Source organism: Trichechus manatus, unplaced genomic scaffold (genome assembly GCF_000243295.1).
Source record: "Trichechus manatus latirostris isolate Lorelei unplaced genomic scaffold, TriManLat1.0 scaffold00038, whole genome shotgun sequence".
In the NCBI taxonomy this organism is placed as follows: Eukaryota; Metazoa; Chordata; class Mammalia; order Sirenia; family Trichechidae; genus Trichechus; species Trichechus manatus.
The window spans coordinates 15,748,996-15,771,153 of NW_004443974.1; the positions used below are offsets into that span (position 1 = coordinate 15,748,996).

General features: G+C 47.1%; 1 protein-coding gene and 1 non-coding gene across 4 annotated transcripts in view; both read left to right on the forward strand.

Moving 5' to 3' along the window:
- PRRC2B (proline rich coiled-coil 2B) overlaps window positions 1-22,158 on the forward strand; it is a 58,958-nt gene that overhangs the window by 26,045 nt on the left and 10,755 nt on the right. Inside the window, exons 12-25 of one of the 3 annotated variants that reach the window (XM_004375771.2) lie at window positions 1,437-1,642; window positions 3,986-4,181; window positions 9,075-9,291; window positions 10,012-12,093; window positions 13,538-13,743; window positions 14,359-14,504; window positions 15,152-15,293; window positions 16,993-17,075; window positions 17,668-17,859; window positions 18,015-18,212; window positions 18,696-18,782; window positions 19,953-20,057; window positions 20,241-20,430; window positions 21,363-21,460. In XM_004375771.2, coding sequence (XP_004375828.1) covers window positions 1,437-1,642; window positions 3,986-4,181; window positions 9,075-9,291; window positions 10,012-12,093; window positions 13,538-13,743; window positions 14,359-14,504; window positions 15,152-15,293; window positions 16,993-17,075; window positions 17,668-17,859; window positions 18,015-18,212; window positions 18,696-18,782; window positions 19,953-20,057; window positions 20,241-20,430; window positions 21,363-21,460 — 4,148 coding nt within the window. Of the gene's footprint in view, window positions 1-1,436; window positions 1,643-3,985; window positions 4,182-9,074; window positions 9,292-10,011; window positions 12,094-13,537; window positions 13,744-14,358; window positions 14,505-15,151; window positions 15,294-16,992; window positions 17,076-17,667; window positions 17,860-18,014; window positions 18,213-18,695; window positions 20,058-20,240; window positions 20,431-21,362; window positions 21,461-22,158 lie in introns of those variants that run through there. The other 2 variants (XM_023730818.1, XM_023730819.1) reach the window with 2 other exon arrangements.
- Window positions 20,955-21,040, forward strand: LOC111820456 (small nucleolar RNA SNORD62). The gene has a single exon (XR_002824005.1). It is a non-coding gene; the product is annotated as a small nucleolar RNA SNORD62 (small nucleolar RNA).

The following is a 22,158-nucleotide window of genomic DNA, read 5'->3' on the forward strand; positions in this document are numbered from 1 at the left end:
GTCAAATGCCTGGGTTCAGATCGTATTTCAGCATCTTAAACTAAGTGGCTAAGCATCTCTGCTTTCCGGAGCCTACGTCCTCATCTATAAAAAGGAAGATGATGGTATGTACCTCCCAGCACTTCGCACAGTTACGGTATATATAGAAAGCATGCAGATGCTTACTGATAATATTATTAATTTCATCATCATTATCACTATTACCATTACTGCCAATACTCAACCCAAAGATACAAATGCTAGAGGACCTTAATTAAAAGCATAGGATTCTTATCCATGGAATTAAAAGAAGCCCACTTGCTTGTTAGAATAATTTTTTCCCGGCACTAATTCTAAGAGGATGGTTCACACTAATGCAAGAGACATTGAACAGCACTGTAAAATGGAGAATGTCTCTGGTAGCAGTTTTTAAGAATATGATCAGCGTTCTTGTTACGAGTCAAGGGTACAGTGTTTGTTTCAGTCCCTGAAAACTTCTTAGGTGGAGGACTTATTGGTCATCTAAAAGTCATCAGTACTATTCTGGCCAAGGAACTTAGGGAAATTTGCAACTTTCCTCCTGACCTCATTTCATTAAGCTTTGAGTGAAGACTGTGAGTCTTAGAGGATTTTTCAGAATGGCTGATGGAGAGTGTGGCTTGTTGATGCTGGTTCTCTGAGTGGACGTGAAGACTAGGTCTTTTGATCTAGGGTGGGCCTGGGTGTTGAGTGTGCATTGCATCTGGTCTGCCTTCCTCACTTCAGAAGTTCCCCCACCTTCCCACCCCTACCTATCTGCAGCATTCCTCTGGGATGCACCTCTGGGTCCATGAACCTTTGTATCAGGGTTTGTTAGCCCTCAGCAGTAGGATTAAGAATATAAAGCGGAATTGGGGCCCCAGAGAAGGAAATCTCAGAGAGAATAGTGATGGGATAGTGTGTTGAGCATTTACTCCATGTCAGGCACTATTTTAAATACATGGATTATTTCATTTAATTCTCACAAAAGACCTGTGAGGTAGGCGCAGTTAAGATCCTTATTTTACAGATGAAGAAATGGCCAAGGAGAAGCTAAACAACTTGTTTGCATGATAGATATGTGAGCATCATTGAGTTTGTGGCTGCTTTCTGATTTACTAGGTCCTTTGTAATAAAACCTCTTCCACCTGGAATCCGGTCCCTGCTCTTTGACCTTGGGTGATTTACCTACCCTCTCAGATCCATAGTTTTCTCATGTCTAAAATGATGGTGGAATAAAACCTCCTCCCAGTGTGTTGTAGGGGATCCATGAGCTAGTGCACGGAAACCATTCAGCACAGTGCCAGAGTTCGGGGACGTTAATGGTCTGGCCGTGGGTTGTGTGTGCCCACAAAGAAAAAGCATTTGCTGTTAAGTGTTTGGTTGGCAGAGCTTTTGTGAGCCCACCACAGCCATTTCTCTGGTGATTTGTTCTCTAGGCTCCCCAGAGTTCCCTGCCCAGGAAGCCCCCAACACATTTTCAGAAGAAGCACCAACTGCTTCTCCTGCTGCTCAGAGCAGCAGCAGTGAGGAAGAGGCCAGGGAGGCTGGGTCCCCTGCACAGGAGTTCAGCAAATATCAGAAGTCACTTCCTCCCAGATTCCAGCGCCAGCAGCAGCAGCAGCAACAGCAGCAGCAGCAACAGGTAAACAGAGAAGACATTCAGAAGGTAAACTGACCCGAATACTGAGCAGCACAAGCAGAGATACTAAGACTTACACCTCAGAATTTGTGACCTTGGTGTGTCAGTCCCTGGCCATTATTTGTTTCTCTAAATGATAGAGGTCCCTGTGAATGAATAAAATCCATATTGGGGTTTATTGACCTTCAAGAATGAATACCTGCTGCTCTGCGTGGCTGTGAGGGCCTTGGAAAGTGACGTCCGTAAGCTGGTTTATCAGTATTATTATCGTTACTGACATTTCATAAACCTTAAAAGGGACCTGCCTGCCTTTTACCCTGAAGAAGATCATGTACGTGATGGTAGTAATCATACCAGCCTCTTGTAGTGCTGGTAATCTGGCCCAGTTGGGAGGAACAGATTAATTGTTACTGTTTAACAATGCGTTTTGGCTGGAAACTGAGATGATACCCGATAGCACTTTGTGCATAAGTGAGTGCTTGACAGCTACCTGTGCGAGAAATTACTGTTAATAATGACTGACAATGTTTCAAACATATTCCATGCGAAACATAATAAAGGTTTTAAGCCTTTTAGCAGCATCTCTTTTAGTTTCCTTTAGAACCTTCACTCCAGATCCTCTTCTTTGGACTCCTAGGAATTATTCTAGGGGCTCACACCGAGTCCTGTCTTTGAAACAGGCAGAGTTACATTAATTGTGCCTTTACAGCATTGTAGTGTAAGTGAGTACTATATAACTACTTATGGACTTGGTGTAGAATTACTGATTCAGGAGATCTCTGGAGTGACGAGCTAAATACAACAGTAACAATTGCTCTAGCTTGCTCTTCTGACTTAGGAAAGGCAGTGATGGGTAAATCCTTTCTTAAGACTAGAAAGATACCTGTCAGCACTAGGGCAGCCTGAAAGAATCTGGTGAACAGACTGTCTGGCCAGGTTCCCTGGAGACCCTGGGGTGGTACAGAAGGAGGAGCTGTGGAGTAGAGACTAGCAGCCTCCTGTGTAGACTGGGAGAGTTAGTAACTCAAGACTCTTGACTGATGAGCTGCATTATTGAGTGCTTGTAGAAGATGCTGTGAGTGCCAGCAGGAACCATCTACATGGGGAATCCAGCCCAGGACTGTCTTGGCCTGCTGGGCTGGTTAGGCAGCATTTTTCTCCTTGCAGATTGGAAGAGTATGCGCTGAAGGCACATTGAGTAGGTTATCTTCTTAGTCTGACTCAGCATAGAGCCCTGCTGGAATGCTGACCTAGGATTCACCTCAGGAAGTCGCACCTGGGAGGCGCTGGTGGAATAGAGCAGGGTCTGAAATGAGCTCTCTGAGTCAAGGGCCTTGATTTTGAACGTTCTGTTGATTAATTCTTTATGATCATTCATTCATGCAAAAAAATTTTTTTGTATCATCTATGTACCGAGTGTGGTACAAGGGACTGAGGATGCCACAGGGAACTAGGCATGCACAGTCTCGTAGAATTTACTGAGGGCAACCTGCAACAAAAATAATAAGCTATTGTTAGTGCTACAAAGGAGAAAAATCAGTGCTGTGAGAACAGGGGATTATGACAGGCTTCCCAGAGGAAGTGTTTTGTTTGTTTGTTTATAGCTGAAACCTAAAGAAAGAGTAAGGGTGAGCCAAGTTTGGGAATGGAAAGAAGGGGAACTTGTCAGACAGAGAGGTTGGTATTACCAAGTCCCAAAGGGGATCGACAGGCAAGCATATATCCAGATGGAGCAGAGAGTAAAAGATAGTCATGTGTATTGCAGGTAGAGAGGTAGAGGGACCAAGATCCCAAGGGACCCTGTAGATCACGTGGAGGCTTTGGTGTAGAGAGAGCAGTAGAGAACTATTAAAAGCTCTTAAGCCGGGGCCAACATAATCAGGTTGTGTGTGTGTGTGAAGAAGGTCACTCTAATTGCATGCGGAGAATGAATTGAAGAGGCTTTTCTAGTTGTCTAGACAGAGGATGACAACTGTCCTCAGGTAGTGGTTGTAGAAATGGAGAGAAGAGGCCAGTATCCAGAGATTTATTGGGAGATGTGCTGGTCATTTGGCCAGTTCCAGAAAATTGTTTGATATAAATGAAAATCTGGTCTGTCTTGTGGAGCAGAGGAGTGTGTTAGCCCTGTTTTGATAATGGCCTGGCTTAGGAGAGGGACCCCAGCCTGAAAGCCATAATACACTGGGGTCTCCTTTTGAGTAGCTGCCCATCCCTTCCCTCCTTGACCTTCTGTTCCAAGTGGGCATTCTGCGCTACCTGCCGGAAACCTGGACGAGTGTGCAGGTGGGCAGTGTCTCTGCACCCAGCAGCAAGTGTCTAACCGGGCTTCTCTTCCTCCCTGGCCAGGAGCAGCTGTACAAGATGCAGCACTGGCAGCCGGTGTACCCGCCGCCTTCTCACCCGCAGCGTACCTTTTACCCGCACCATCCCCAGATGCTAGGCTTCGACCCCAGGTGGATGATGATGCCTTCCTACATGGACCCGCGAATCACACCTACTCGGACTCCAGTTGATTTCTACCCCTCAGCTCTACATCCTTCAGGTAATGCACCGTGGTCTAGTGGTTCATACCTGGAGAGCCAAGGATAGTGTGGTGACTAAGAGTGACATCTCGAGAGTTAGGTGGACCAGCCTGGATTCCAGTTCTGGCTGCTGTGGCAAGGCAGCCGATCAGCCCGAGTTTTAGTTTCCTTGTTTGCCAAATGAGGATATAATAAAGGACCTGTTTCAAAGGTCATACATTGTAAATTGCTTTAATTAATTTTTAGATCTCTGCTATGCCATTTTGTCCCCTTTCCATTCTTAATGTTATCTGTGTCTTCTTTTTTTTTCTCCCTAAATTAGTCTTTCCCAACGTTTGTCTTATGTCTTAAAACCCTTTCTTATCTAGGGTTTTGTTTTGGTTTTTGTTTGTCTCAATTTCTTCTTGTTCTTACTTTCTTCTTTCTATTTCCTTTGAATTTATCCTCTTCTTTTTCTAACTGCAGTAATTATGTTGGATGCCTAACTCATTGATTAATAACTAGACTTTTCTAGTGTAAACATCTAAGTATCATCCTACATTTTTATTATTGTTCAGTTCTTATTGTTAGTCTAATTTTGATTATTTGTTATGACTGATGATTTTTTAAGGTATGTTTTTAAATTTCCAAATACATAGTTTTAAAGTTATCTTTATGGTAATAATTTCTAATAATAGTTGCTGTTGCTTTGTGGTCAGATAATATGGTCTGTATGATCTAGACAATGGCCAGATAGTAGATATTTTATGCTCTGAGCAACTGCTCAACTCGGCTGTTGTAGAACGAAAACAGCTATAGACAGTATATAAACAAATGGGCGTGGCTGTGTCCCAGTGAAACTTTATTTACAAAAAGAGGCTGCAGACTAGATTTAGCTTGAGGGCTGTAGTTTGTTGGCCCCTGATCTAGATTGCGTGAAATTTGTTGAGGTTTTCTTTGTGGGCTATTACATGGTTATTTTTTCTTTTTAAACCTTCCGTTTTGCTGGAAAGGAGTATGTATTCTTCCAACTGGATGTAGTCCATTAAAGTGAGCTTGCTAATTGTGTTGTGCAAATATTTGGATCATTACAACTTTTTATCCCCTTGGTCAATTACTAAGAGGTGTACTAAAATCTCCTACTATGATTGTGGATTTGTCAAGTCTTTGTTGTAAGCCTGTCAATTTTTCTGTACCAGCCTAGATGTATACAGGATTGGAATTATTACATCTTACTGCAGAATTGTTGCTTTTAGCATTATGTAGCACCTTTGTTATCATTAATAGTGCTTTCTACCTTTAATGTCTTCTTTGCCTGGTATTAATGTAATTATTCTGTAGTTCTATGGTTAGTATTTATCTGGTGTCTTTTTTTCCAACCTTTTACTGTCAGCCTTTCTGAGCACTTATTTTTCGGGAGTGAATTTTGTAGCTACGAGACGTGTATGGTCTAATCCTCTCTCAGTATCTGTGACTTTTAGTTGCCAGAGTTGGTCCTTTAGCATGATTGGGATTATCATATTTACGTTTTCCTACCATCTTACTTTATACTTTCTGTTTATCCCTCTTTCTGTGCTTTCACTTTTTGCCTTTTCTTGGATTTCCCTATTCCTCTTTTTGTTTTTCTTCCACATTCTGTTCCATATACTTTGGTGGTTACTTTAAAATTCTAACATGCCCCTTTGGCTTAGCAAAAAGTTAATATCGTTACTTTTCACCTGAACACTGATTGCCTCCTATGGTTTTGTGTGTTAATTTTGCCTAGAATTTTAGTTTTTCTTGGTTTTTGTGCCCTCCAAATTCATTGTTATTATTTTTGTCTTATTCACTCTATGCTTGTTCAGATTTGCCTGTATGTTTACTGTTTGCTTCTTTTTCCTTCTTACATCTCCATCCTTCCATCTGGATTTAATTTACTTTATAAAATACATTCTTTAGCAGTTCTTCAGGGCACGATTTTGGCAGTAGATTAACATTGTCTGAAAAAGGCTTTATTTAACCCTTACTCTTGAATAGTATTGTAGCTGGGTATAGAGTTCTAGGTCAGTGGTTATTTTCTTTCAGTACAGTAGCCCCCCCCCCCCCCATCTGCAGAGGATATGTTTGAAGACCGCCACCGCCCCGGGGACGCCTGAAACTGCAGATAGTACCGAATCCCTTATAATACCGTGTTTTGTCTTATACGTACGTACCTATGATAAAGTTTAACTTATAAATTCGGCACAGTAAGAGAGTAACAACAATGACTAATAATAAAATAGAAAAATTATAACAATATACTGTAATAAAAGTTACATGAATGGTCCCTGGGCAGGATAGAGCAAGACGGTGCGAGATTTCATCACGCCACTCGTTTAATATTTTTAGACCATGGTTGACTGCGGGTAACTGAAACAACGGAAAGAGAAACTGTGATTAAGGGGGGGACTGTTGTACTCTGAAGATTGTATTCGATTTTCTTCTGGCTTCTATTGCTGCTATGATTGGATTTCTTTCTGGGTAACCTACTCAGTTTTTTCTCTGGCTGCTTTTCAGATCTTCTCTTTGTCTTTGGTATTCTGCAGTTCTGTCTCGATGTATTGTGTCTAGGTATATATCTATGTCTGCATTTTATTCTGTTTGGAACTTACTGTGCTTGAGTCTAAGCATTTATGTCTCATTAGTCCAGGAAAGTTCTCTCCTAATTAACACTTAAATACTGCCTCTTCCTCATTGTTTTTTTTTTTTTTTTTTTTCATTATTTCTAAGACTTCAACCAGATTTATTTTGTTACCTTCTCTTTCTATCTTCCGTGTCTCTTAAAATAGAAAATATGAAAGTGATTATCTCCGTGTAGCCTTCTGGGAAATAGCCTTCTGGAAAATTGCCTCAGAACTATTTTTCAGTTCCCTTCTTTCTAAAGCTGCGTCTAATCTGCTTTTTTACTGTCTGACGAGCTTTTCATTTCAGTGACAATATATTTTTATTACTAGAATTTTTTTCAAATGTTATTTTTTTCTCATGTCTTCTGTTTTTGTTATGTTTTTAATTCCTTCTTTTTTGCTTTTAGTCATTTTAAACAAATTTTTAATCTTTAACCATTTGTTCTGTTGACTGAAGTTCTTGGGAAGGGATTTAATCCTATGTTGTCTCTGTGGACTCACAGTGGATTACTTCTGCAAGTGTTCTGGTTAATTTGGATTGTGAGTTTATTTTCAACAGAGCTTTATCTGTGGGGATTCAGTCGTCCTAGGTAGAGGTTATATCCCTCCAGAGTGGCTTTATGTTAGCTTTTGCTAGTGCCCTAGGGATATCATCAATCCAAAGATACTTTTTATGCTAACTTGGGAGATTTCTGGACCATCCTGGGGATAAAAGTCTTAACCCCTTCCCAAACCTACATGAAAGCAGGCATATGTAGTTAATGAATTTCTTGGGGGCTGGGGGGACTACTTTTTCCTACCTTGGCCTAGGCCAAGACAGACTTACTAGACTTGTTTATAAAAACAAGTATAGACTTGTTTGCCTATACTAAAGAGCATATATTTTTCTAATCTACCTTTTAGTTGAGGATGTAGCTCTCTGAGGTTCTTTTGTTTTTAGCTGTGTCTCAGTTGTGTATCTGCCTTGTGCAAGATGGTCTCACTCCCTTCTATAAAGATGTTAAAGCCCAAGCCCACAGGTTACCAAGACTAGCAGGTCCCCTCGCCTTCCTTGCCCGGGGCAGCCTTAGCACCAACTCCAACGCCTAGGGCTATGGTGTTCAGCTCCCTAGGGATTTCTCATTTTCTTGTGACTGCATCTCTGCAAGTACAGTGTTTGATATATTCTCTCCAGCATTTGTGGCAGAAAGGATTAGTGACTGGTGGGTTCTTCAGGTTATAAGGGCTGCGTATTGCCAGAAACAAGTTGGGTACAGTGTTGGGCAGAGTTTAGTCTACCTCATAGTAAACACTTGCTAAATGGTATGCAATTTTAGGATTCCAGAGAGGGTCCCTATCTCTACTTGAATCTGACTTTTATTGAGGTTGTGTATCAGTAGCATTTCATGACTAAAACTAAGCTTGAAACCACTGACCTAATACAGAACCATTTGACTGGCCAGATTATCTCAAACTTTTTGTCTGTTTATAAGCTGCCTGGAGCAGGTGTTTGAAAAATCAGATCTTTTTTCCCCTATAGATTTGGACCCAAAGAGACCTTTACTATAATCTGTGCTATCCTAACCGTTTCATTTAACCACTTTGTTCATAGACATGGACAAAGAGGCCAGAGAGGGCAAATAACTTGTCCCCGTTTCTTGGCTAGTTATGTCTCGTAGACTGAGATGTCATGTTTGGCCTAATCCACAGTTAACGGTTTATTGTTGCATTTGTATCCTCCTCCCCCACCTTCCCTCTGTGCCATACAAAATGTAAAGTGTTGCTGTCGGTCTTAGGGTTAGAAATAAAAGGAAGCAGAACCAAAATCCCAGCCTAAATCTTCTTGCAGGGATTTTGAACCAGCAAATACTGACTTGTTCCATACAAGCTCTCTGATGTGTAGTTCATCTTCATTTTATCTGTGCTAAAAAAACCCAAGACTTATCTCTGCTTGCATAGAAATTCTCACACTGCTGATTGACCAGCCTCCTCTAACCTTTTGGCTGATATCCATGAACTCTCTCTAGTTGATGTTTCCTATTTCCTTTTGCCAGTTTTAGGTGCTCTTCAACACAGAGGTTCTTAGTCTGGAACTAAGGTTGGACTTCACAGGTCTTTTACTTAAAATTACATGTATGTGTGCCTTCAAAGTATCTCTGGTCAGGAAAGATTAAGAACCCAGTGATGTCTAAGCAGGTGGGAAGCTGTGTTCACGTGGCCAGTCAGGACGACTGTTGTCTTTGAGCCTTTGTTGACCCTGAGACTGGGGCAGGGCTGTATAAATGAGGTGACATAGTTCTTTGCTTTCTTCAGGATTGATGAAACCCATGATGCCCCAAGATTCCCTCAATGGGACTGGCTGTCACTCTGAAGAACAGAACTGTGTGCCCCCACTCCAAGAAAGAAAAACGACTGCCATTGAGCCAGCCCCTGTGTGGACTCCAGAGGGCTACATGGCATTGCAGAGCAAGGGGTACTCACTCCCCCACCCGAAATCGAATGACACTTTGGCCATGGACATGCATGTCAGGTGAGGTGAAACTACTTGGTGCTACTGACCTGCAACTGAAGGAAGAGTTTCCAAATCCTAAATGGAGGGCGGGCTCTGGGAAGAGGCACTATCCCAGGAGACACTGTCCAGGGGGGAAGGGGGCTCCTCTGAGGGGATTGTAGCACCCTCTGAGGAAGGAGATAGGATTGCTTGAATGTTTTTGTGTGAAAGGCTCCTATCTGATAGCGGATCGAAGGCCAAGGAGAAGTCGTGGGGTCAAAGGCAAATCTTGTGGAGTGGAACCTTGGGCAAGGGTCCAGTTGTGGGGGGTGGTGCGGGATCTCGCAGGGCAGGTGGGGCTGAGAGTGCAGGTCATGGATCTTTCCTATGGAAGTAAAGGAAGCTGGCCCTGCTGGCCCGGCGGTTTTACCATCCCAGTGCCCCAGACTCTTCACGGACTCTCAGGCTCCAGCTTGTTCCTTGAACCAGAGGATCTCCCCAGCTCCTCTCTGTCTCCGGGGTGGCACACTGAGTCCACCCGGCAGCCACTGCATTCTTCACTCGTACGGACTCCAGGGGTCACCGACCAATCCATGGCCCAGCATCTCCGAGACATGTTTAAAGATAGAGCAAATGTTGGTGCTTATGTTTTTTCTTTTTCTTTTTTGTTTTTCTTTTTAAAACTAAGCTCTGTGTTCAGCATGGAAACCAGGAACCAGGCTCCAATCACATTGACTGATTTTTCTGGTTCCTTTTCAGGAATGAAAGCTCTTACTCTGCCTCACCTGGAAGGTCAGGGGGCATAAGTGCCCAGCGCGATCTCTTTGAGGAGAGAGGGGAAGAGTACTTGAGTGCTTTTGACAAGAAGGCCCAAGCAGACTTTGACAGCTGTATCTCTTCTCAAAGAATAGGCCAGGAGCTTTTGTTTCCACCCCAAGAAAACGTTCAGGAGGCGAGTGCTCCTGGGAGTCATCCCCCAAACCTCAGGTGTTCCCCGTTGGAGCGTGACTTTGTCCCAGCTGAGAAAAAGCCAGAGTATAACAATTGGGACGTTAGCCACCAACCAAAAGCCACCGACACAGCCAACGGCATTGAGAAGGAGACATCCCGGGACGGGCCGTCTTTTAGCACCTCCTCGTGGGAGAAGGAAGGGACCACCAACAAACAGCCCACCTCAGAGCCTGAATGGGCTCCCGGAACCCGGAGCTCCGGGAACCAGCATCAGGAACAAACAGGCCGGACCCGGAGGTCTGGGCCTATCAAGAAACCTGTCCTAAAGGCCCTCAAGGTAGAAGACAAGGAAAAGGAACTAGAGAAAATTAAGCAGGAATTAGGGGAGGAGAACTCCCGGCTAGCCAAGGAGAAAGAGCCAGTTCTACAGGCAGAAAAGGACGAGAATGAAGAGAATGACCCCACCCTAGCCAACTCCTCCACCTCTGTCTTACAGGACAAAGACTCCCCCCCTGCTAGTTTTAGCCATGAGTCCAGTAAGTTTGAAGAGGATGAGAAGCCCGACAGGGCCTGGGAGACCAGACCATCACGAGAGTCCAGCGATGTCCCCCCAACAAAGAGAAGTAACTGGATCTTTATTGATGAGGAGCAGGCCTTCGGGGGCAGAGGACAGAACCGGAGCCGGGGCCGTGGTTTCAGAGAATTCACCTTCCGTGGGCGCCCTGCTAGTGGAAATGGAGGCAGCGTCTGTGGCGGGGGGATCCTGGGGGCTCGGGGCCTGTATAACAACAGCCAAAGAAGCAGCCGAGGCCGGGGACTGCGCGAGTTCAATCAGCCTGAAGACTTCCCCAGAGCCAAGCCCCGGCGAAGGATTGCCAGCGAGACCCACAGTGAGGGTTCAGAGTACGAAGAACTTCCTAAGCGGCGTCGGCAGAGAGGCTCGGAAAATGGGAATGAAGGCTCCCTCCTGGAAAGGGAGGAGAGCACCTTGAAGAAAGGCGACTTTAAAGATTCCTGGCGATCCAACAAGATGTATTCTGATGACCATAATGGTCCAGATGCTAAGAATCGAGGCCCTCGGGCCTTTGGGCGAGCCCTGCCACCCAGGCTGAGCAATTGCGGGTATGGACGGAGGACCTTTGTGTCCAAGGAGTCGCCCCACTGGCAGAGCAAAAGTCCAGGCAACTCCTGGCAGGAGTACAGCTCTTCTGACACGTGCGGGTCCCGGCGATCCACAGATAGAGACTATATCCCAGATTCCTATAGACATTCTGACTCATTTGGTGGCAGAGGCTTCGAGGAGAGCCGCTTGGAGGATAAGAGGTCCTTCTTCCCAGACGACCATGTGGCAGATTCTGAAAATGCCGAGAACCGGCCCTTCCGGAGAAGACGCCCCCCGCGCCAAGACAAGCCCCCTCGCTTCAGGCGCCTCAGGCAAGAGCGTGAATCTTTAAGCCTGTGGGGGCCTGAGGAGGAGCCCCACCTGCTGGCAGGTCAGTGGCCATGCAGGTCCAAACTCTGTCCTGGGGGCAAGAGCAGTGCTGTGGGTCGCCGGTCCCCTGAACTCTCGTACCAGAACTCCTCTGATCACGCCAATGAAGAATGGGAAACAGCCTCTGAGAGCAGTGACTTCAGTGAGAGGCGGGAGCGGCGAGAAGGCCACGTGGCTGAGCCGGACTCCCAGGTGGACAGCGGCCTGTCTGGGGCCAGTTTGGGTGAGAAGAAGGAGTTGGCCAAGAGAAGCTTTTCTAGCCAGAGACCCCTGGTTGACAGACAGAGCCGAAAGCTGGAGCCTGGAGGGTTTGGGGAGAAGTCCGTTAGGCCAGGTGGTGGTGAGACCTCTCCCCGCTATGAGAGCCAGCAGAATGGGACGCCTTTGAAAGCCAAAAGGTAAAACAAAACAAAACCCAGGTCCTTTTTTTAATTTTTTATTTTTTTGTTCTGTGATTAAGCCAGTTTTTTTAAGTAGCACTTCATGCATGAATATCCCGCCATGTGTCAGGTACCCCCAGCTCTTTACCTCTTGTTGTGCCGCAGAAGGCAACTTCCTACCAAGGCCATTGTGTGTGAGCGTCTCCATCACTTGCTCTCACATTGCTTGTCTGCTTCTCTTGTGGTGTTTTTTTGTTGTTGTTTTTGTTTTTGTGGTTGTTGTGGCTTGAAAAGCAAAACCAGAGCAAGAGTCCCCACCCCAGTGCTCCTTTCGTGGCTGTGTTCGTAACACCTGTCCCAAGAGTACAACCTCCATGTGTATCCTTGGAGTCCCTGCGAGGGGAGGGGGAACACCTGTGCACAGAGCCTGGTGGGGCATGGTAGGCTTCTGGCCCCGCTGAGGTGGCACTTCTCAAGCAGCTCTTTTCCTATGCAGTGAGGAGCCACAGCACTGCTTCTGGGATTGCCCCCTTGGCGTGGTAAGAGCCAGGCAATAACAGAGGGGAGTGGGCTACCTGAAGACTTGATAAGCATCTTTTTTCCAGAATTAGAGGCCCTGAAGTGGATGGTCTGTGCTTAGTGTCAGCTTGTTGCTCACAGGCTGTCCCCAGTTTTGGGGAAAGAGGAAACCACATGGACAGAATAGCTTGTACAGCCAGCATTTACTGGTCTTAGGCAGTCTGTGCCTTAGATGATGGGGATGAAGGATGTGCTGAGGCCAGCCCTGCCCTTGGGACACCAGGGAAGCTTGTTCCCACCTCCCACCCTCTCCTTAGAATCCAAAGCCCAGAAACCTAGACATAATTAATGTATACCCCCAAAGAAGGAACCAGGGGAGAATGCCAAGTTTTTTCAGGTGTTGGTCTAGCCTAGCTTTCCATGTCCCAGATACAGAGTGTTGGCCTTACTTCTGATTTCTGCCCCAAACGCGTTGCTAGCTGACCATGCTACTGAGCAAGACCAGGACTCCTTGCTGGTTACAGCCTCATGTATAAGAAAGCTCTGCAGCTTTGTTCTGAGCATTCTTTCTTCTTTGTCTCCTTTCTGCAGTCCTGCGGAATTTGGCCTACAGTAGGAAAGAAGAGAAGCACTGAGCCCTGGGCAGGGGCTGGGAAAAGAGCACCTTTTCCCATGAGCAGGCGGTGCTCTGCCAAAGCAGGGCCAGCAGGGGTGACCACACGTGCGTGTTTGCACATGGGCGCACCACTGCTGGTGAGCAGCTCCTCCTGTATAAACTAGGGGAGACAGACGTAGATCCAAGTCACTGTGCTGCTGAGAAGACCAAATCAGGGTGCTGTGTTTGTGTGTGTGCTGTGTGCATATGTGATTTTTTTTTTTTTCTTTACACTCCTTCCTAGCCTCTGGCCCTTTCTGAGCTAACAATTTCTTCTTTCCTTTATAGATCCCCAGAAGAGGCTTTGCCTGGAGGTCTTGGTGGCTGCAGCAGTGGGAGCAGCCACTCGCCCTACACCCTGGAGCGGGCAGGCCATGCCAACTCTGACATTCCTGAAGCCTCCAGTAAGAAGGCAGAGAAGGAGAGCAAGCTGACTGCTCAGAGGGCAGGCGAGCAGGGAGAGACCATGAAACAGTTTGATCTGAACTATGGAAGTGAGTCTGGTCACTTTCGCATCCTTATGGGGAAGTAGAACCCAAGCAAAGCGAAGGGCTGCAGCAGTCGCCTTGAGTTGCTGAGTTTGCCCCTTCATTGAATGTGTTAGCTTCTGAGGAACTGTTCTGGGCAGGCACTGGGCTAATTTCTGGGGCTACAGTAGTGAGCAAAACAAACCAGATTCCTGCCCTCATTGCTCATGGCCTTGCTGAACCCCATAACAGCTGTGCACGTTCCAGTTTTACAGAGGGGAGCCTGAGGCTCAGAAAGGTTCAGTGGTTTGCTCAAGGTCACACAACTGGTTAATGGCAGAGCTAGGGTTTAAGTGTGTCTGTCTCCAGAGACTGTTGTCTTAACCCTCAAGCCACCCAGGCCTCTTCTCTAGTTTGAGGTATAGTGATGTGTAATTCAGATGGGGCATAGGAGGGTGTAGAAATCCCGGCCAGGTTTCTGAAGATCCTGGTGAATACATCGCAGCTACTTGGCAATATCAAGCCAGGTGCTGCCCAGCCTGAGCCTTGCCTGTCCTTAGACACCAGGTGCCTGTTGGGTTGGGTTATTCTTGGCTTCTGATGAATGGAAACACTGTCTCTTCTCATGAAATCTTGGTTCAGATACTATCATTGAAAATTGCGGGTCCAGCCCCGGGGAGGAGAGTGAGGTGGGCTCTATGGTGGGTGAAGGCTTCATCGAAGTTCTGACCAAGAAGCAGCGCCGCCTGCTGGAGGAAGAGAAAAGAAAGAAGGAGCAAGCCGTGCAGGTAAGAGGGTGTGGGTCAAGGTGAGAGATGTGGCGAGTGGGCAGGCTGATGCCAGAGGAGACTGGAGCTAGAAGGGTAAAGAGAGTTTTGATGGAGCATTAAGCAGAAGAGAGGAAGGAAGTATTTGTTAAGCATATACTGCTTTCTGGCACCTACTCTTGCTGTAGTCCTGTGGGTATAGGTGATGTTATCCCTATTTTACAGAAGAAACTGAATCTCAGGGTAACTTGTCCAATGACTGAGCCGGATTCAAACCTCCGTCAGCCTCCCAAATCTGCCCTTCCAATGCACTCCAACCTGAGTGAAATGAGGGTCGTGACCCCGGAAGTCACGAGGGCTGGAATCCTGTAACTAAAATGGGGTCAGGGCTCAGTGGTACATGCTTGGGGGACACACCACCATCCATTGCACCATTGGCCTGTCAGGCTTTTCTGGGGGTGCTTTCGTTGGCATTGCAGTTCAGACTGGTCGAGGTCTGGAGAAGGCACAGGAAAGGGGATCGAGAGAAACTGTTGACTTCACCAAGCATTTCTGGAGCAGTTTCAGGGGTGGTTTTGGTGTCCAGGGTACTTTTCCTGGAGAGAATTTGTAATTCTTCATGCCTGATGTCTAAGCTAGGCTGCATCAACTTTTTCCCTCCCCTTTAGGTGCCTGTCAAAGGTCGAGGCCTTTCTTCCCGTATTCCTCCTCGGTTTGCTAAAAAGCAAAACAACTTGTGCCTGGAGCAAGGTGATGTAACAGTGCCTGGCAACAGCCTAGGCACCGAGATCTGGGAGAGCAGCAACCAAGGTGAGCAGTAGGGGGTTTGGGCTCAGCACCTTGGCCCAAGGTCACCACGGACCCAGGGTCTCATATCAGGGAACATTCTGCTTTTGGAGCCATGAGTGTAGATTGAACCTTACCTGTGTGCTGAGTTCCTCTACTGGGCCAGAGTGTTACATGCTTTCTGAGCACTGTGCTGCTGCGGCCCCTGAAGGAATCTAGAATTTGACAGAAGAGCAGCATATGCAGTAAGCCCAGTGGTCTGAAAAAGGATAGTCCCATGTAATGAGAGCCCCTCGGGGAGTTGGCTTGACTTGGCCCCCATTGATTATCTTTTCTTCTTGTGGAAAAGCAATGATGAATTCAGAAGGTTTCTCATGTGAGCCGTGGGGGAAGGTTCTATAAACTCCTCCTAAACACCGTCTTGGAGAGGCAAACGAGGGCATAGGTCCAGGTGTACCTTACCTCACTTTTTGGAAAATATGTTTCCCTGGATTCTCTTTTTTTTTGCACCCTGGTGGTGGCACAGTGGTTAAGAGCTTAGCTGCTTACCAGGAGGTCGGCAGTTTGAATCTGCCGGCAGTTCGAATCTGCTAGCTGCTCTTTGGAAACCCTATGGGACAGTTCTACTCTGTCCTATAGGGTCGCTGTGAGTCAGAATCGACTGGACAACGGGTTTTGGATACTTTTTAAAAATTGTATATCTAATGTTGTTTTTCTGATAACTTCATTTTAATTGAGCAGATACTTCTTGAATGCCTACTTTGGGCAGGGCCCTGCACCAAGCCCTGGGGGTACAAAGATGAATAAAACAAGGGCGTTTGACAGCTGGTGGGCAGGAAGGACTCAGATCATCTTTTTCCAGCTTTTTAGACAACATAGCTGAGGCCTCCAGAGTGAAATGGCTTGACCCCAGACCCACAGGACAAACACCTACTCACTGGGCTGTGGACCTCGATTCTTTCTCTGTTACTACAGCATAGTACATATTGCAAAATAACATTTGAAACTCTTTTGACTGCAGTTTAAAGGAGGGAGGATAATCTTTTGATAAAATATTAATATTGATAAATTTGGTAGCCTGTGTGAGTGATGGGTTGGCATCATCGTTAAATATCCAAAAGGACTGCTTTTGTCAGACGTTTTCCTTCAGGATCCTACAGTGTCTCTGGTTCCTCAGCCCAGGGGTCCATGATGGCTTCAGAGGGCCCCTGGATCTTAAAATAGCGTGTGCAGCGTTGTATGCATGTACCGTTTTGAGGCTGTGGGTCCATGGTTTTTGTTGGATTCTCAAAAGAATCTGTGAGTACAGACTTGCATCTTACAAAGATTTTGTAGACGCAGCCAGCTTTCAGAAATAAATAGCTGGATTGACCTAAGTGAAATAAAGCATCAGTACAGCAGAGATGGTGGTAAAGAATTTTAGTAGCCGTGAATAAAAAATTGCTGGTGCATTTACTAGAGAGGATAGTAAATGAAATAATGAGAAGCACACTTTGAAATTTGTCTGAGCGTGTTGGAAAGTTGGGTAAAACTACCAGATTAGCTCCTGTATATCAGATCTGCTCAGTGTTGTGTCATTTGGCAGGGGGCAGATGCGGTCAGGGGAATTGGATTTCTGTAAGCTGTACCTGTGCTTGTTTTTGAAGAGCCTGTAAACTCATGTTTTTCCAGATTGGTTGTTCTTTTTTGATTCCCTGACTCTCTGTCTTCCTCCCTCTGGCAGCCCTCCCCGTGCAGGCCTCGACCAGTGACTCCTGGAGTAAAGCCGTCACTGCCTTCAGCAGCACCGAGTCCGGCTCTGCTGAGGTGAGTATGGCCATGGCTGCGTGCAGGTCGGGTGCTGAGTGTGTGTTCACTGTCCACGTGGCTAGCTCACCCTGGGCCTCCGTTCATTCCAGTGACCCACCCTGAGCCCTCCCTCTGCTTCGGGAGTTAAGCCTGGACCAGAGTCCATTTCCACTGGCTCTGGCTCGCCACTGGCTCTGGCTCGCCACTGGCTCTTCAGTCTTGATTTCTGATCTGTGTGCAGTACCTGTGTGAAAGAGAGAAAGAAAAGAGTTGACAAAGGGAAAAACCAACCTGGGTAGGGAGAGGGATTGAATGCCTCTCCTCTGAACCAGTGGCAGTGGTCACGAGTGAAATGAGTTTGGCAGTCTCTGTTTAGGGACCACCGAGTATCTCGTGGTTATGAAGCTTGGGCAGGGTTAGTGCATTTGGCAGGGTGTTCTTAAGTTGTCAGTCACCTTTGGCAGGTCAGGGCTGAAATCAGGACAAGAGTCTGCCAAGGGCAGGTGGTTCGGGGGTGAGGTGTCTTGGTGTCTCACGCAGTCTCACGTTTTGGATGATCGTATTTTGGAGTTTGGGGTCAGGGCTCTAACCCATTTTGTGCTTTGCACAGCAGGGTTTGAAGAGCAGCCAGGGAGATAGTGGCGTTGACTTGAGCGCCGAGTCTCGGGAGTCATCCGCGACCTCCTCGCAGCGCAGCTCCCCGTATGGTACTCTGAAACCAGAGGAGATGAATGGGCCTGGCCTGGCGGAACCCAAGGCCGACAGCCACAAGGAGCAGGCTCAGAAGCAATCTGAGCAAAAGGTAACCTGGAAGTTGCGTTCACAGTGGCCAGGGCCCGGGCGGAGGGGCCATTGTCTTTTTTTCTTCCTCCTCAATTCGATTCTTGGGGCACATAGATGATGGAGACTGGGGTCATTCCCACCTGTGTGCCTCAGCCTCTCTTCTTTTCCATCAAGGATTCAGAACAAGGCTCAGGACAGAGCAAGGAGCACAGACCAGGACCCATCGGCAATGAGCGTTCTCTGAAAAACAGAAAGGGCTCGGAGGGGGCCGAGCGGCTGCAAGGGGCTGTCGTCCCGCCTGTTAACGGAGTAGAGATTCACGTGGATTCCGTGCTGCCTGTGCCGCCCATTGAATTTGGAGTCAGTCCAAAAGTGAGACTTTGATTTCCTACCTTCCTTCCTTTCCCTGCCCCCACTTCTGCCCCCTTCCTGTTGACACTTAGAGAAGAAGGGCTTTAGAAAGGGTTGTCTCTTAGAAACAGCAGGGACAAATTCCAGAGGAGAAAGTGTTGGCATGGAGTTCTGGACGGGTGGCAGGTGCTATTGAATTGCCTTATCGATTTCATTACTGACCCAAACCAGGTTCTCAGGATGAGAAGGCCAGTGATCTTCACCGTCTCCATCAGGCCAACCCATGGGTAGGGAGCAGGCAGAGATGAGTAAGGGGTGGCAGTCTCTAAACCCCATCCTTTCTCATGTGCTGTCAGGAACATCTAGCCATCTCGTTCATGTATGGCTCTCAGTGAATGCTGATTAGTGGATTTTTTGAGTCGCTGAGACTGTGGATCAAATTAACGTCTGCCTTGCCCAGAGTGAGCCAGGATGACCTCATGGGCTGTGCTCCCTTTCTTCCAGGACTCGGATTTCAGCTTGCCACCTGGTTCTGCCTCTGGTCCTGCAGGGAATCCAGTTGTCAAACTTCAGGATGCCTTGGCCAGCAATGTAAGTGCACTTCACCCCCAGCTCTGTATGTCCGTCCCACTTCTTGTGGACAGGCCCTGGGTATTAGGAATGCCTGGTGACATCATGTGCTTCAGAGTTGGGCCAACCGTGATTCAATCTCTAGCTAGCTACGCGTCCTTGAGCAGGTTGCTTAAACCTTCCACACCCAGGTTTTTTACCTTAAAATGGGGATAATGTAATTTGTAAAGTCTTGTTTATTCGGCATTCTTTGATTCCATGTCTTGCTTTGTGTCAGGTGCTGTACAAACTTGTACGGATAGTCTCTTCCGTGGCGAGTTGTGGGGGAGGGGACATGGATAAAGTAGGAGAGCGCCTACTCAGGAGTCCGTGGCCTCACCACTTGAGGCCCTTAGAGTCTGTAGGCTGACCCTGCTGTAATCCAGCTGACCTTCTGAATAGCAGGGAGACACATCAGTTGTGGGCCACAGCCTGATTTCTGTCCTAGTGACATTTCTGTTCACTGCTCTGTCCTCACTGCTTTGTATGGAGTAGGTGCTCAGTAATTAAACTGAATGAATCACTGTCACTTGGGCAGCGTTTCCCAAAGAGGGTTGCAAGGAATATTTGTGCTGCAGAATATTGATAGGTGTTGAGTGAAAAAAAAAATTCTGTGGTCAAATGTGTTTGGAAATGCTGTGCTAAACAAGGTTCTCTACTCTGAGATTTCTGAGAAATCACTGGGATCTGCAGGAGGAGATGTATATATATATATAGCATGTTGCATTTCCTAACGTACATTACCAGAGCTCTCATTCATAGAATTCCCTCGGGGGGCTTGATTGGCAGCCATAAGCCTTTCCCTTTCTGCACCTGGGCATCTCCAAGCCAGGTAGCAGGTCACTGCTGAACTGTGCGCTTGCGTGTTGGTAGCCAGTCTTTTTTTGATGTCTCTGAGACATGCGTGCTCTTGTCCAGAGGGCTTTGTGGGTTGTGGGTATGAATGAATGTGATATTGCATGGTCTTCTATCACAGAAATCAAGATGAAGGCAACTATTTGGAGGAAACATGTTGTGGTCTTGGCTGTCATCAGCTTCATCTTAGTGATGTCAAATACATTTGGCCAAAACTGAAGGTGCATTTTGACTAGTCTGTCTTGTTTTCTTTCTCCTGTTTGTGTTCCACGGTTTCCTTTTTTTCCTCATATCCAGGCTGGATTAACACAGTCTATTCCCATCCTCCGGCGGGATCATCACATCCAGAGGGCCATTGGCCTCTCCCCAATGTCCTTCCCCACCGCTGACCTCACTCTGAAGGTAACATAGCCCTGGCTGAACACCAGATGGGCAGGGGCCCACCCTCCTTTAGCTTGTCAAGAGGCAGAAAGGGAGAACCTCACTCCACCACACCCACCCCCACGGTGCTGAATCTTAGATTTTGTATTGTCTACTGCCACCCCGGTGGTAATTTCCATCCCTCCCCTCCCCTTGCTTCCAAAGATGGAGTCTGCACGCAAGGCTTGGGAAAACTCTCCCAGTTTGCCGGAGCAGAGCTCTCCAGGAGGCACTGGTTCGGGCATCCAGCCTCCATCCTCCGTGGGAGCCTCCAACGGGGTCAACTATAGCGCTTTTGGTGGAGTCTCCATGCCACCCATGCCTGTGGCCTCTGTAGCACCTTCTTCCATTCCAGGTATTACATCCCCCTGAGCCAGGCCTCAGGGAGCCTTCTCCATTCATTATCGAGAGCCCTGAACACCAGCCCCTGGCCTTGACTTAAGGGAGGTGTAGAAGTTGGAATTTATTTTAGGCTGGGTGGGCTTAGCTTCCCATGTGCTGCAGATAACTCGCACCCGCTTCCTACTCTGGGAAGCAGATCCAGTGGCTTCCTATGGCCAGGGTCCCCCACGCTCCTGGGGAGTGGCCTGAGGAGAGCCTTGGCTTGAGTCAGACCTGGGTCTCATGCAAGTGTTGTGTCGCCCCAGCAGTGAGCTCACTTCCCTGAGCCGTGGCTTCCTCTCTGTAAAGTAAAATGGGGTTGATGACAACATTTCATGGGGTGGCTACATGGTGAAGCAGGGTCTTCCCTAGAAAATACTTTGCATCAGCTAAGCGCTTGATCAGTGTAGCTGTTTTTATCTTTACTGTCATCATCCTTGTCACTGTGTTGGTGTCCCATGGAAGAGCATGGGGATTTTGAGGGCCTAGCTGCCAAAGTCTCAGTGATGTAATTCCAATAGATCCTTCTGACCCTCCACTGTGGACTCAATAGCAGGGAGATGAAGAGGCAAGTGACTGAGAGACTCAGGCAGCCCTCACTTATAATAAAAGCCCCCACCTGGGTGTCCAGGGCAGTTGGTGAGCAGTGAGGTGGAAAAGGTAGGCTGGATCCTGCTATCTTCTTCCAGGGCCCCAATACTGCAAGCCTTCCCAGTTTCCCCAAAGGCCTGGTGCTACAGAATCACAGGGACAGGCCACAGGGAGCCAAGTAGGCTCTGCATACACCCCTTACCTCCACTACCCCACTGATTCCCCTGGAAGAAGTGGACATGGAGAGCATCCCCCTAAGAGACGCTCAGAAACAGAGACTTGATACTTTTCTCCATTTTCCCGGATTGTTTCCAGGCAACCACCTCCCGCCTCTGTATCTGGATGGCCATGTATTTGCAAGTCAGCCCCGGCTGGTTCCTCAAACAATACCTCAGCAGCAGAGTTACCAACAGGTGAAGACAGCAAGCCAGGTGGCCGGCGGGGGGTGGGGTGCAGCCCGAGCTGTAATTATTTTCTTCTTCATGTGTTTGTTTATTGTCTGCCTTGTTCTCTGTGTCCCTCACGTTTAATGCGCAGCACCTGGTGCGTCATGGCAGCCAGTAAATACTCACTGAATTTATACATGAGAGACGAGGAGGAGGAGTGGGGTTAGATGCTCCAGACTCATCTGTTTTCCTTTCTCAAAGTTCTCCTTCCTGTATTCAGATAATGACTCCTAGCTGGGGAATTAGCTAAACCGGAATTCTCTTTGGTGATCAGGTATCCTTCTGATGAAGAGAAGAAAGGCCTAGACTCCCAGGCATGGATGCATTAGAAAGAGGTAGTTTTAGAAATGAGCAGGTGTTAATTTTTATGCAAGATCAGCATATTGTCCATGCTGCAAGGGGGTGGTTTTGGAAGTTTCCTTCCTAAAGCTAGGGCTGGGTCTTGCACTTGAAATGATCCAGCTGTCCCCATAGACCTGTGTGCTGGGGCAGGCCTCTTCATGAGGCTCTCAGGCAGAACGCTGCTACAAGTGCAGATGCTCCCCCAACCTTTTTCCTTTTTTTTTTTTAATTGTACTTCAGGTGAAGGCTTACAGAACAAATAGTTTCTCATGAAACAGTAGTACACATATTGTTTTATGACATTGGTTAACAACCCCACAACA